Below are 15724 nucleotides of genomic sequence, written 5' to 3' on the forward strand. Positions count from 1 at the left end.
GAGCCGGCAGGCACAGGCCGAGCGCCGAGCCCACGAGCGCCCGCTTCTGGGCCCCGCCTCCCAACGCCATAGCAACGGAGGCAGCCCCCCATTCACTTGAACTCAAGGCCGGAAACCTGCCCGCGGTGATTTGACGTGACGGGCGTGCGGCGCGAGTCGGTAGGTGAAAACCTCTGGGCGGGTTAGGCAGCTCCGAGCACCGTGCAGCCTGTGGCCCTTACAGAGGTGGGAAGGTACCAGACAAGGTAACGCCATTGAGTGGCTTGTACGCAAAGTGCCTTCAGAATGCAAAAAACGTGCGTGGGACACCCCCCCCTGCGACGTGTGGGCTTGCCTGGGATTCCATCGGGGAAAGGAGGAGAGGTCAGGTGGAAATACGGTGACCAGATGTCCTGATTTTATAGGGACAGTCCCGATTTTGGGGTCTTTTTCTTATATAGGCTCCTATTACCCCCCCACCTCCGTCCCAATTTTTCACACTTGCTGTCTGGTCGCCCCAGTTGGAAGCCTGGAGTTTTCTGTTGCAAAAATTGTATCTTGTCAAACTGACTTTTCATGGAGCCCCACAGGGTGGTGCACTAGCATCAGGTGAGGAGCGAGGTGTGTTGCCAGACTGGGGGGTGACCCAGGACTAGGATAGTCGAGCTGTCTGCAGGTGAGGATCAGGGTGCATTGGCAACGCTGTGCGTGAGACCATAGAGCGCTGGGCTGCTTAACGCCTTGTTCTACCCCACTTTGAAAGTAATGAAGAGTGAGAGAACTTCCTCTGTACAAATGCCTGGCGGCATCCTGGCTAGAAAGGCTGTTTCCTTTGGACACAGCTGGATCTGAACAGATTCCACACCGTTCCCCCAGCGTGAACGTACATGAACCATCAGTTCAACAACTGCCCTCCCCACCTCCAGTTACAAGTGCTGATGCTCGCTCCTGCTTAGTTCAAACACAACACCAGAAGTTTGTGTTGAACATCAGTCCCCATAAACACCTTCCTGCTCAGGTATTTGCTAAGGTTATGTTGGCCTTTCTGCCACTAGCTGCTGTCTCCAGGCCTTGAGAGCTGAGCTGGAAACATGTAATTGTCTTGTCCGACCTTCTGCATAAACACAGGTCATTGAATTTCACCAAGGGAAGATAAATTGAGGGAGATCCAGTTCGAACACCTCTGCTAATCTCACCTGTGGCAGTAAATCATGGGGAGAGAAGTAATCTCACAAGTAACTGATCATTTTAGGGCCTGCTAGGTTAAAACCACAACCTTGAATTCCATCTGGAAGCACCTACCCAATTTGCACCCACAGTCAGGGCCGTCTGGGGGGAGGGCAAGTGGGGCAATTTGCCCCAGGCCCTTGGCACCACAGGGGCCCCCACGAGAGTTTCTCGGGGCCACTGGAGCAGGGTCTTTCACTCTGGGCCCCGGGACCCCGGAGCTTCTTCCGCTCTGGGTCTTCGGCAGCAATTCGGCAGCAGGGGTCCCTCCGCACCGGGACCCGCCACCAAAGTGCCCCAAAGCCCCGCAGCAGGGGGTCCTTTCGCCCCGGGAACCACCACCGAAGTGCCGGGTCTTCGGCAGCAATTCAAGACCCCAGGCCCCCCGAATCCTCTGGGCGGCCCTGCCCACAGTTGAATTGCAGGCACAACTCAGAGCACTTGTGCCCTTTCTTACCTGACAAAGATGCAAATACTCAAGCTTTGCACCTGCAAACAAAGCCAGGCCTTCGCCAGGTCAAAAATTGGATCTACGCCACCCCAGTAAAGCCATATTGAGCCTGGGAGTCTATTTGAACTGTCCCACCAACACAATGATATACGTCCCATCCTCTGCAGTTAGATTGTTACAGCAAGGCATGTTGGTTTAGTACTCTGGCTGCAGCGATAGGATAATGCTTTTACTTTCATTTAGTTCAAAGCCTGCAGCCACATTGCCTTGTGCTGCAATTCCAACAGAGCTCACCAAATAAGCAGGGCTATCTGGGTTAGTGCCTGGATGGGGAACTAAAGAACAGCCAGGTGCTGTGAGAAGTAGTGGTGGACATTTTCTTCTCTCAGAATCAGTAATGAAACGATGCCCCAGCCTGGTCTTAGAGGGCACCATTCTGCTGGAGCATTCATCTTTCAGCGTAAAAGCAAGGTCTCTGAGCACCAGGGCTCATTAAAAATTGCCTAGAACTTTTCTTAGGCGGATGGGTCCTCTCCTTTAGGTCCTGGCCAAATTCCAACTTGGGTAACTTTGTTCTGCCTACCTAAATGTGATAAGATGTTCTTCACTTTCTGCCATGACAATCCCGTCCCATTGCTGTGTGTTGCTAGCTGCTATGCTATGTGTGGTTTGTATGCAGGTTTGCAAAGCAGTTTGGGAGCCTTCAGGATGAAAAGTGCTATGCGCAAATCATCATTAGTAAGTACCTTGGATTTTTGCGTGATCTAAACTTCCTCTGAAGGTACAAGCATTGGTACTAGTTAATGAGAATGGGTGTGTGCCCCTCTGCAGAAGAAATGCATCTCCAGCAGTAAGTACATAGTTAACCCCCCAGCAAAAAATCTTGAACAACTGACTTTTGACCCTGATCCATCAAGCTATGTCCATCAAAATAATAAAGACTTCACAGAAACATCACACACTTGATCTGACTCTGGCCTGAATGACAAGATAAATCCATTGACTTTGGCGTCTTGGAAAGAGTACAGTCTTACTCATTAGTGGATGTAAACAATTTATTAATTTTATGGTCAGTTCATAGAAGCTTTGCCTTTACGTGGTTATTGATCCATTCAGTTTTATGAACAATGACATTTGGCCATCCCCTGTTCACCTGGCTGAGGTTTTACTGGACAGGCCCAGACAAGGTGAAAATAATTTGAATTAAAAAAACCCGGATTCTTCCTGCTTCATAAAGAACTGATAAAGCTTTTACTGCGAATTTCACTGGCAGAAAGTTGAACTTGTTAAAACTATTAACAATGAAAATCCGAACATGCAACATAAGAAGTATCGTCTACATATGTCTTATGAAAATAACATCTTTGTAAAGTCTGGCAACAGAGGTCCCAGAGAAAGGGAAACACCTGAATAAGACACATAAAAGATTCCCCATTTCCCATAAAAATAATAATAATAATAATTAATAATCTATGGAGAAACACAGTATAAGTTATTACAAAAAATCTCAGGGCAACATAGCCAAATAAACTTTAAACAATTATACAAACACCACATGACATTCTATTTGGAGACAGAGTGAAGAGATTCTGATTTGTTTTAGAGAACTGAGCTGGATAGGGAAGGCATTTCCTGACCGGATTATCAGCCTCGGGATTTCTTAGAGGTGTTACATCCATCAATGTGTTGTCATATAGAAGAGGCTTTGATGCAAATGCTGGAGGGTAAAAATACAGGAAAACTATCTCATTTAGCTAGGAGAGGAAGAACCTAACCGGTTTCAATTATTAGAACGGAGTTCATCAACAACTTACTCACTATTTTGGAAGAGAAATGGATTCAGTAAATAAGACTCCTGAGCCATGTGGGTGGACCTTTATGTCTGGCCAGCCTCCCACTGAATCAGTGGGGCTCTGTGCACGGACATGTATCTGCTTGCATGCAACAGCTGGCAGGTTGAGGGCCCCAACAGACACTATGGGCTAAATTCAGACAGCACTAGCAGATGCACTGGATTGTCCCTCTTACACTAACTCAGAATATGATCCTCAAGTCTCCAGTTATTGTCAAATTTATGGCCAGACAAACAGTTAACAACAGAAACCAACAAGTAACCTGAATACTTTGCTTTAGAGCTTTTATCGAGCAGATTATTTAGTTCAGATTACACAGTTCATCATGTTACATATGTAAAGAACAGAAAAATACTGTACTGCTTTTTTTTTGTAATGTGGATTTTTATCAGTCATGAGCTAGCATAGAAGAACAGAAAGTGTTTAAACATTAATAGCTTCTTCTCAGAGACACAGAAATCCTCGGTGCTTTCGAGTCCTGATCTCCTGCTATGCCTTGGAATGGTTGAATCAGAAGGATTTTGACTAAGAAACAAGATGAGGTGTGTGGATCACACATCAGTCCTCATTCATGAAAAGCATTTGAGAGTATTAATATTGCCATTTGTTTTGTATCTTTGGGGCCTTAATTACCAAGAATAAGATCCTACCTAGATTTAATGCTATTCATTATGTTGCTATAGAAACAAATTGACAGAGATATTAAAGTTATCAAATTGATGTTAGGCAGCACCATGTAAACTCTCCCAAAGTTGAAAAAATAAACTTTTGTCCTAAAGGTTTGGCAAACTGGACTTGCAGGGTGGTGGAATTCCTGGATGCAGATACTGAACTTTATCCAGCCATGAGACATGTCTGACAGCATAACTGTACAAATAGCTTCATTTCACAGAGCTTTTTTGATTTCACAATCTCACAGAGAGTCTTGAAAGCTGAGGGGCTGCGTTCAGGAATAGAAGAATCTGAGAAAACAGATTAACATTTTAAATAAACAACCTCTCACAGCAGCAAAGACTCCTGTGGCACCTTATAGACTAACAGACATTTTGGAGCATGAGCTTTCGTGGGTGAATACCCACTTCGTCAGATGCATGTCCAGACATGCATCTGACGAAGTGGGTATTCACCCACAAAAACTCATGCTCCAAAACGTCTGTTAGTCTATAAGGTGCCACAAGATTCTTTGCTGCTTTTGCAGATCCAGACTAACACGGCTACCCCTCTGATACTTAACCTCTCACAGGTAACAGGCAATGCAATTTGTTCCAGTGTTTGAGAAGAGAAAATGGAAAATAAGTCACTTTTTAGGGGTATTGCCACCTGTTTGTAATGAAGGAATGGAGACGCTTTGCGATGAGTGGGAGAATTAGCCCAAGGATGAAATATAATTAAATTCAAACACGTGTGTGTACTTGAGCAATAAGCAGATGCTTATCAGCCTTGCTGAGTAACCTGTGTTTCTCTTGCAATCATTGTGTAGATACCATGATGGGAGAAATCATAGTGCTGTTTCAGGTCAGGAATTCTGTAACTTGATTTAATTTGAGTAGGTCAATTATATGTTCCATAAATATGAAATCACAGCATCCAACATTCTCCCTGCTTTTGTTGTGAGGAGAGAATGAAGAATCAGGAGCATTTTGTTGACTACAGCCAGGGGATTCTTGGGAATGTAGATAATTGGGAAAGGTGCAGCTGAAGGATTTTTCCTTATGTCCCTATACATTTCTCTCATCTATTTTCTGGTTTGATTCCAAGACCAATTCCACTTGAATTCTAGGAAGCTTTTTATTATTATTATCTGACAGCATCCTAGGCACCCTGCAGACCTATAGAGAGGGGAGGCTCCAGATCCACCAAGATATTTAGATGCCTAACTTCCAGTGAAATCAATGGAGTCTAAATGCGGCTGAGGATTTGGGCCCAGGTCCCTGTACAGAGAGTACTCAATCTATAGGCTCAATCTTCAGCTGCACCAGGGTGCGTGGAGACCAGGGGAGGCAAATGTATCTCTAAGTTGCCTTTCAGCCTTCCTGCATCCTTGGGCCAGTGTAAGTTAGTGCAACCACAGGGATGCTCTTACTAATGCTAGCTGGAACAGTCCCCATGGGCCGCTCAATGGCTCTGAATAACCAGAGCACAGCGGGCGCTGGCCATGCCCTGACAGACCGCATTTACAGAGATGGGAGAGGGTGATGTAGAGCTGATTCTAATGACTTTATACCATTGGGGAATCCCTGATGGCAGGGGCATCTCCAGCTGCCCCTTTAGGGAAGCTTTAAGACACATCTGTGCTATTGGGGTATAAGCCTGGGGTCTTTATTACGTTTGCCCTCTCGTTACGTACCGTCCATGCAGGTTACATTTGTGATGCATGAGCCGATGCGCAGATTGAAACCTTCCTTACACTTGACGCAGTTATCCCTGGAGCCTTCACAGGCTGAGCAGCTGTCATCGCATCTGACAAGGAGACAAGCGCACAAATATTTTCTCTGGGCACCACAACCATTTGTGTCGAGACCCAACAGACCGTAGGGCAAATTCAGCCTCAGGGCACTGAAGAGAATGGGTTTGAACCCACTTACATCTAGACTGAACCAGCCCCTTTCTCTCTGGAAAACTTGAACCAGGAGGGGCTGAACTTCTTACTGGGCTGGTGATAGGACACGGGAGTCTTTCACCTCCATTTCACATTTGTTTCTGGTCAGTAGTGATCAATAAGTTGCCATACTCTGATGGCCTTGGGGATCGGGGGCGGGGAGGGAGAGAAGAGGTCCCAGCTATTTCCCTCCTCCTTCACCTTCTTAACAAAAAGATTAAAACAAAACTAATTTTAATATTCACAGACAAAAAACATTATGCTGGAGAACACACATCAGGAATTTAATGGTTAAAAAACCACCCAGGAAAGTTGTAATTACCCCAAGCCCAGGACTTCCAGAGATAAAACTTAAGAAACCCAGCCATGTTGAAGTACAAAATGCAGTTAAGGCTCTTAAGCAAGTTTAACTCTGCCATGTAGAGATGCCATGATCAGTAATGCTTGTTTCGGGGGACAACTGCCACATCCCCAGGGTTTCTAAATTAATATGTACTCTCCAGTTTCACAGAGTTTTTTGTCAGGGAATAAATAAGTGCAACATCTCTTCACTGCATCACTTTTTTTACTCCATTTTTTGAGGAAGAAAGGCAGCTTGGATCAACTACAGAGAGTCCAAGTCCTAAAGTGGAAGGTGATGAGACAGAAAAAAAAGGAGCAAGGTCAGACATTTCTCCTGTCTAAAGGAGACATGATTTAGATGTACTGATGAAACCTCCCAAAAGAATGAAACCTGCCGACTGGGTTTGATACTCCCTGGCGAAATTAGAACATTTGGTTCTACTATTAAATAGTAATGTTTATTCCTTACATATAATTAGGTGAAATTCAATAAGAGTCTCCACTTAGGTCAAGAAACTACTGTTTGCAAATGGACTAGAATCTGGTTTTCTCCTGATCCTGAGGCAGGACTTATTATGATCATTTGTTATTTGTATTATTGTATCCCTTGGGAGCTCTAGTCGTTGACCAGGACCCCATTGTGCCAGGCGCTGTACAAATAGAACAATCAGACAATCCCCAAGGAGTTTACTATCTAAGAATGCTCCACGCTGACACTTTTCACTAGTTACCCATATGAAAAATCAGCTCCGCTGAAGAATTTCAAAAAGCTCAGGGCTTGTTTGACCATTTTAGTCGGTCTAGTAAACAGCATCAACCAGCCAGTTGTTTTCAGGATTTTTATCTTCGTTCCCCGTTACACACGCTATCAGCAGCCCCACTCTGATTGCCGATGTATCCAGTCAGCTATTAAGAATGGCTCCCTGTGCATTTCATCACTCTAACTTCAAAGGGAAAGATCTCAAGAGGACACTGTACCTTGTGCAGACTTTATAAGGTAGACCTGGCACCGCCTCAGGGTAAAATCCCTGGCTGCAAGCAGGGACACATCGCCACTCGTGCAGGTGGAAATCTTTGGCACATTGTATGCATGCCTCTTTGCCTGGCCCTAGGGAGAACAAGGGAGATGTGAAATATTATATTCTGCTACAAAGACAATTACTGCATTGTGTTACGATGACTGTGTTGGACAGGAGCCAGGGACACTCGGGATTAGGAGTCTGCTCTGTTCCAGAAGGCTGTGGCAGAATAAACAAGCTGCCTGAGACTATTGTGCCAGCTGGACTCTAAATGGTTCCTCAGCTCATGCCCACATCCCAGGCCCAGCGAAGACCCAGCTAACCCAACAGCCTGGCTAGAAAGGACCTTCAAGAGATGCTGACAGGCCTGGGTGTACAGCTAAGTGTAGCCTGACATTTTTAGGAGCACGCACACTGTCCAAGACCTCAAGCGCTCACACCCTCTGATCTCCACTGACTTTGACTGTTTTTGACCCTGCTGTTAGATACCCCAGACAGAGACACCAAGACAAAGTACCAGCCCAGCATTGTCCCCTACATGGCCAGCCCTTCGTGCACATGGTTAACTTTCAGTTGAGAAGGTTTGGAGACAGGAGAAGATGGCAGGAAAGGCAAGCAGGAAAATCTGTAAGTAGGGAAGGTCACGAGGTTTGCAGGAACAGCGCAGCCCACCAATCTCTCCCTCTCTTCCTGCACCAGCATCCTCCTCCGGCTGCAGCCAGTTCCTGATGCTTTGAGGAAGGGAAAATCAACATTCCACAACACACCTAGGCAAATGTTATGGCCAAGATGGAGCAAGGAGGGCCACCTTGCCCTACTCCTCACAACCTCTTCGGGTTATTTGTATGCTGCATTGTAAATCCGGGTCTGTGGGACCTGGGCTTATGGAGTTGGTGTTTCCAAGCCCGCACTTTAGCATCCACACTGCATCATAAACCTGGGTTTTTGACTGCTGGACCCAGGTCTCAGAGTTGTGCTGACAAATCCTACTGCACCAAGCATACCTTAATCAGGTCTGCAGCTTGACCTGCATCCACACTGCAGAAGGACAGGGCCTGGATTCAGGTTCTGACCCACCCCTCTAGCGGGGCCCAGGACCTGGATCCTGAGTGTCTGGTGACCTGAGTCAGACTGATCAGTGTGTGGATGGAAGCAGAGCTTGGACTCAGACCTGACACAGAGCCTGGGCTTAATGTACAGTGTAGACATACATGGCTGGGCCAGGCTCCCAGGAAAGTCCTGGTCCTTTTTGTTGTGACCACCAGGTGGTGCTATGTTGTAGCGCAATCTCCCTGCAGCCGCTACTGTGCTTCAGCGTTGCCAGCCTGTGTGGTTCTTTGCCAGTTTGGGCTACTTTTGAGAGGCCTCGGCAAGCAAAAATCTTGAATCAGCAACAACGGGTGACTTTTTGGGGCTACAAGTTACCTTCTTGGGTGACTAGATACCCCAGGCAGAGAGAGAGAGACAAAGTACCAGTCTGACGTTGTCCCCTTCACACCAGCCCTTCATGCATGAGAAGATGACAGGAAAATCAGGCTGGAAAAACTGCACTTCGGGAGATTTTATGTAGAGCCCAACTGCTCCCCTGTCCCTGTCTCTTTGCTGCCCCCCTGGTGGCCTGTCGAATGACCAGCACAAGTGCAGGTAGACCCAACCCACTTCCCCCAGGCGGCAGAAGCAGGGACGTCCCTAGCTATTCTGGGGCCTACGCAGCCCTCCCCCCCCCCACGGGGGGGCAGGGTTGGCTTGGGGAACGGGGGGGGAACAATGCCCCAGTACCCACCGAAGGCGTGTCTAGGGCTGGACCGCTGCACTTCCCGCCACTGGTGAGTGCAGGCCCAGCCCTACTTCAGTCCTCAGGAGAGTGGGGTGGAGCAGGGGCAGGGGCCATGGGAAAGAGATGGGGCAGGGGCTGGAGTGGCACGCAGCTGCACAGGGCACCAGGAAATTCGGTAGGCTGAGCGGTTCAGGCTGAGAACAGATACTGTGGAATTCCACAGGATTCATGGCAGGAGCTCAGTTTCCGGATGATAGTAACGAGAGCCAGACTTGATTTTATTTTCTGGAAAACATTGCTGAGATACCGTAGAGACTAACAGCAAGAAACCCGGACTGATGCATTCTGGGCAACAGCGCTTCCTTCTCATGCGTTCACACGTTCTAGGTGCTGCTTACACCTTTATCTACTGCTTAGCTGTTGTTCGATAGGTAATATTTACAGGGACACCATCGGCTTGAAACCCAGTCCATATTGTTAAAACGCATGTCCTGTGTCACTGGCCAATGTTTGTGGTTTCACAATTAATATTTTCCCACTTTTAAAAATAATTTTTCTCTCACTGTTGCTGTGTGAGAATAAATCGATCACTCCCCTCTGATTGCCTCACCTGCACTCTACCCACTAACCCGTCTCCCAGCATTTAGTGCAACGTTCCAAGCCCCAGAGCCACCATATTTTTATTTGTAAAGTCAATCTGTTCCCCAGGATGTGAAAGTTCTTCTCTCTCCCCTAAATTAACCTGGCCTGAAGATCAGGACCGGCAGTAGAAGTCCTGCCCCAGTGATGGGTTCAAAGTCTGATATTTTGGGCCCATGGCATAAATGGGAGCTGGATCCTTTTTCAGTGGGGGAGATTCCCAGCAATCCCTTCTAACCAATCATGCAATGACCCGAGGTAACAGACTTCAAACTCTTGCCATTTTTATGTGCCGAAAAGCTGTCTTAAGTCATTTTTAGAGGGCTCCCCCTGAGCCTTGTTCAACTAAAGCGCCTGGCTTCACAGGTGTAAGAATACAAAAAATAAAATTAAATTAAAAAAATGTAAAAACAGTCCCTAAAGCATTTGTAAAAGACAACTACTTCTGCTGTCCATCCAGCGGATGCAGTATCCACGGCAGCACAGAAAAGGGTTTGCTGGGCACTTGTGAGCAACGTGACCGTCCCAAGCTCAAAGTGAGCCCACCCTTTATGTTTGTACCACATCTACCACCATGGGACTCCACCTGGTTGTGACTTTTAGGCCCCATTTACTTCTATACATGCACATGCAGATGGTGAGGGCAGAGGAGTGGCATTTTGTAGCTCACCTGGAGAGAATTCTTCAGTAGGGGTAGCCCTATCAAACACCCTGAAAAGGACTCGGTCTGTTAACAGGGCCAGCTGCGGGCACCAGTGTTCCAAGCATGTGCTTGGGGCGGCACTTTTCAAGGGGTGGCACTTCAACATGTTTTTTTTTTTTTGCTTCGGCGGTGGCAAAAAACCTAGAGCCAGCCCTGTCTGTTAAAGACCAGGGGCCACGATCCCCATGGAAAAGCAGCATGGTGGGATGCTTTCTCATTGCTGTGCTGGGCTTTGCACGGCGAGCGAAACGCCCTGAGCCCACACAGCCATTTCTTCTCCTTCCACAAGCTGCTGGGTTAATTTTTGCACTGACCCAACAACGCTGCTTCAAAGCACACCTTATGCTCTATAAGGCCAGGTGCTGTTGCACTGCAGAGCAGCGAGCTCACGGCTCAGGCACAGAGGGCTGGGTTTAAGGCTGTTTGGAGGAACGGCTCGGGACCACGTGCAGATGAAGAACGTACCGACACATGTCTGGCAGCTCGCGTGGCACCTCTCACATTTCCAGGTCTCTTTGCTGAAGTACATGCCTGGCTGGCATTCCGGTAGACAGCCTGCGCCTAATGGGCTGTTGGAAAAGCAGGGAAGAAAGTTTTACCATAATACACAAATACTCCCCCAATCCCTAGTGATTTCACCATCGAGATTTCACCTTAATACAAGCCTCCGTGTAAGGACTGGGCAGCCTGAGACAGCTCTGTACCACCTTCCCCAAAGCAAAGTGAACCCAGCAGACCCAGTCTCCATAGGATCTGCCCTGGGTAAGGGAATCCTTATGTGGCACAGAGCCATTGTAGTTGCTTCAACACCAGCCCCTCCCTGCTCTGATGCAGGGAACATGACCAGTGTTTCCCTGCACCCCTGTCTGAAATGGGCCCTCCCGGGGCAGCCTTCAGGCTACTTATGCCAAAAGATTGGCTTGCTGTAGCGTGGCCAGGATCAGAGCAGCACAACTGTGGTTTATAGCTTAAAGCCCCCCCTCCCCCCCCTTGTATACCCTAACTTGCATTCCATGACTGCAGCCAAGGACCGGGCCCAGGAAGCCAGATTTTCCGCACTGGGCAAGATCTGCTTGGTGCAGTAGAGAAGAGGGGTTGTTTTTCTGGTTCTATGCCTGGCCCCAGTGACTGCTCTAAGCTACACCAACTGGCCCAAGGGACTGTCTGTCAGCTGGCCGGTCAAGTCTGGTTCACTGATACCAAGCTCAGGCCCCGGTCACATCTTGGTGGGGGCTGCCACAGGGATCCAACTGCTGGATTGGAGCGTTAAGAATTGATTTACAGCCCTTTCGGACATCGCCCTAAACGCACAAGAAGAAAGTGAAGATTTTTTTAATCTGTACTTCCGTGGCCCCCTCTGCCTGCCCCCAAATATTGTGTTATTAGGGGCAGCATGGTTTAGCAGCTAGCCCAATAGACTGAGGATTGGAAAGGGTTTCTAGCCCAGCTTGGCAACCAACCTGTCGCGTGACCCTGGGTGAATCACTTCAGTCCACTGGGCCTCTGCTTCCCTCCCCTTTGTTTGTCTTGTTGTCTATTTAGATTGTAAGCTGCTCAGGGCAGAGCCTGCCTCTCGCTATGTGTTTGTGTACAGGGCCTAGCACAATGGTGGCACTGATCTCGGTGTGCTCCTGTAATACACGAATGCCCAAAACAACTCAATGTTTAAAAACACGTGAAATACAAAAGCACAGCACTGCTACCCGCTGCCTTCTCTCCCAGCTGGACAGAAGTCCTCTGGAACTGAGCCAGCACTTCAAAAGACATTCAAATCCTTCTAGGGATGCACCGCCCCCCTGCCCCTTCAAAAAAACCTGCTGCAGGATCTTTAATGAAGTGCTCAAGAGGAAAGGGAGGGTTTTTTAAAAAAATAAAAGACATGGACAGCTGGCCCAACTCTTCGAAAGGCCTGTAACACAGCACACTTGGATCTTTGCAAGACAGAGAGATCATATCAAGGGTTTCTCTCTTGTAAAGGGTGTTTCTCCTTTACTACCAGGATGCCTGGATTTTGAGGAATTAAGCTGTTTGTTTTTTATTCACTGATTGGTCTCATGCTGAGAGTGCCAGCTCTTTGGGGCAGGGGCTGTGTTTTGTTCTCTGTTAATGCCATGGGGTCCAGGTCCATGACTGGGGGGCCTGGGTGCTACAGTAATACAAATAAATCCTCATTATTTTCTCAATACTGTTTGATTCTGAAGACTAGCAGGAATTCCTTTGGATTCGTGCAGCCTAAATCCCGAGGGCCACATCAGACTCCTGACTCCGCATCGTGCTGAGCAGTCACATGCCCGAGCAGTCCTAGGGTGCTGGCTGTTAGCTCACGTGAGTATGGGGATCACAACTGGGCCTCGAACTTTGCAATGTAGCTTCCAAGGATAAGGTGCCACAAGCCTTGCAGTTGCTCTCAGCTGAGCAGAGCAGGGTCCTACCTATAGGAAGGATGGACTGGATGGTGTTGGAGCATCCACAGTTACTACAGCTACCACGGATTAAATCTAAACTTTATTACACTAGTATTAGGTGGCCATTATATGGACCCCAAAGGTGCTGTGTTTTGAAACAGCACGTCTGCAAATGATCTGGGTTCGGATCCTGCCAGCCACGTTCACAGTACGTAGAAGACCAGCCCTTACTCTGCGATTACTCCTATTGGAACCAACAGGGCTGTGTGTGCAGAACGGCGTTACTCCATGGGAATAAGGGTGGTAGAATCTGGGACTTAGCTTTTAGTGTGTCCAGTGTATAAGGTGTGTTTTTAACCAGAGATGGGCCCAAGCCCAGAAATTCAGGCCCAGACCCCTAATCCAAGGAGTTCTGATCCAGACTGAACCCATCTGCAGTTTAACACAAAGCCCTCCGAACAAAAGGCTTTGCTGCACTCGCAAGCCAGATGTGATTGACAGCTCGGCCATGCTCTGAAAAACCATAGGCCCCCCATGGACCCTTCTCTAGGTTTCAGAAATGAGCAGAAACAGAAAGTTTTTATTGGAGATGCTTCTGTTGGGCCCTTAGTGCTTTAATGTGACAGAGAGGATTTGGATTCCCAGTTTAAAAGGGTATTGGACAATAACAGGTAGCTTTCTATGGCTTACACCTGACAACCGGTTCCCAGTTCCCTTTTCTGAGGGACTGCAGAACCTTTCGGCGCTACCGATTTTTACTTCTGTGAAGCAGTGCTGTTCAAAAAGCCACTCCGGTGCAAGTACAGCCGGTTGACTGAATCAGACAGCTATGCACATGTCAGCAGAGGAGAACCAAATTCAGGACAGTGGTCACATGGGCTCAGCACTTCCAGTTTCAAACACGGAGACAAAACATCCCAGTTTCACACTTTTACTTTAATGGGGGAGAATTTTTAACTATGGGACTTGGGCTTCCGAAGACACTTCTGAAAATGAGCCCACGCCCTCAATCTCCAGTAGCACTGAACTCCCACCCAGCACAGCTGGGGTAAGAAGAGACAATGGTGGCTCTAAGCTGTGTTTCTACCTCCTCTCATTGTAGGGCTGGGCCCAGGGGCGGCTCTAGATATTTTGCCGCCCCAAGCACAGCAGGCAGGCTGCCTTCGGCGGCTTGCCTGCGGGAGGTCCCTGGTCCTGCGGATTCGGCGGCAGCCTGCGGGAGGTCCGCCGAAGCCACAGGACCAGCGGACCCTCCGCAGTCATGTTACCGAAGGCAACCTGCCTGCTGCCCTCGCGGCGACCGGCAGAGCACCCCTCGTGGCTTGCTGCCCCAGGCACGCACTTGGTGTGCTGGTGCCTGGACTCGCCCCTGGCTGGGACCAGTGCAAGTTAGCACCAAAGGAGCCATCTTGATTTAACACCTGCGTGAGGGGAGTGTGTGTGTGGAGTATGTGTTTTTCCAGGAGCTGAGACTCTGAATTGCCATGCATAAGGAGCTATAGTTATGCCAGTATAATACCCCCTCACCTCCCTGGGACACTGACTCTGGTCTAAGCGTGACTTTTTGCAGGTTAGCTTATGTCACTTGGGAAGGGTTTAAGCTACCAAAATTAAATAAACAAATAAATAAACAAATAAGTAAAGTCACTCATATTGAAATAAGAGTGCCCACATGAGCTTTTGGTATCGGTGACATTGGGCTTTCGATCAATGGACTTTATACAAAACATCCCAGTTGTACAACTAGACTGGTATAGCTATATTGGTATAAACGGTAAAACTTTCCTGTTTAAATAAGGCCTAAATAAGGGACCTCTGTGTTCGTAGTATGCATTTTAAATGCACCCAAAATAGATATTTATAGGATCAACTCAGTAACTCCTGTCACTAGGTAAACATCCCTTGTTTTGAAAAATCGGCTGCAGGAGACGTGCTGAACCGGGGAAGGTTCTGAAGTAACTCCCTGAGGCTCATGTAGAAACCGTACGTTGTATAATATTCAATGTAAACATTTTTATTTGGTCTTTTTTCCTTTTAGATGTCCTCCCCACATCCCCACCCCCAGCCCAGCTTATAAACAAACCCAGCAAAGGGAATTTAAATCAGACAGCATTAAGGGGATTAGAAAGAGCCAGTGAGAGCCAGAAGTGAGGTGGGAGACAGGAGCCCCATGCTTCATGGAGCTGAGCTCCCTCAGCTCCCGGTGATGTCTATGCTGGGACAGAGTACTCGGCAGCTGGTAGGGGTAGGCCCATCTAGAGACAACAGGCCTGGCTCCGACTCCCATGGACCTTAACGGGGGCTGGAGTAGGTGTAACGCGAGCATGATAGATAATATCATGCCTGTTAGCAGACTGAGGCCAGGTCTACATAATAAAGTTTTCACGGAACAGCTCTCTTGGTTAGGGGTGTGGAAGCACCACCCCACTAGCCAACAAAAACCCCAGTGCAGACACAGCTATGCTGACAGCAGAATGCTTCTGTTGACATAGCTAATGTCATCTGGGATGGCGGTGTTACTACTCTGACAGAAGAACTCCTTCTGTTGGCATAAGCCCCGTCTAACACTAGGGGACTCCACCAGTATATCTAGATTGCAAAGCATCTTCAGAGTGTAGACAACATCAAAGACACAAGTCAAAATGGTGGTCGGTGGTCAGCTAACAATCTGGGGCTGATTCTCCTCTTACTTAGACTGACTTCACTGACTGCCATGGATTTACTCCCAGA

The 15724-nt window shown here is 47.9% G+C and overlaps 1 protein-coding gene and 1 long non-coding RNA gene across 2 annotated transcripts in view; one reads left to right on the forward strand and one right to left on the reverse strand.

Annotated features, from left to right (window-relative positions):
• The first annotated feature begins 89 nt into the window (after nt 1-89).
• LOC127058085 (uncharacterized) lies at nt 90-4299 on the forward strand. The gene is made up of 3 exons (XR_007776279.1): nt 90-245; nt 2337-2395; nt 3959-4299. It is a non-coding gene; the product is annotated as an uncharacterized LOC127058085 (long non-coding RNA).
• The window catches only part of PCSK6 (proprotein convertase subtilisin/kexin type 6), a 117128-nt gene continuing 104102 nt past the window's right edge, over nt 2699-15724 (reverse strand). Inside the window, 4 exon segments of the mRNA XM_050967462.1 lie at nt 2699-4472; nt 5858-5970; nt 7430-7559; nt 11055-11158. Coding sequence (XP_050823419.1) covers nt 4345-4472; nt 5858-5970; nt 7430-7559; nt 11055-11158 — 475 coding nt within the window. The 3' untranslated portion in view covers nt 2699-4344.

Source organism: Gopherus flavomarginatus, chromosome 9 (assembly GCF_025201925.1).
Source record: "Gopherus flavomarginatus isolate rGopFla2 chromosome 9, rGopFla2.mat.asm, whole genome shotgun sequence".
NCBI classification, from domain to species: Eukaryota; Metazoa; Chordata; order Testudines; family Testudinidae; genus Gopherus; species Gopherus flavomarginatus.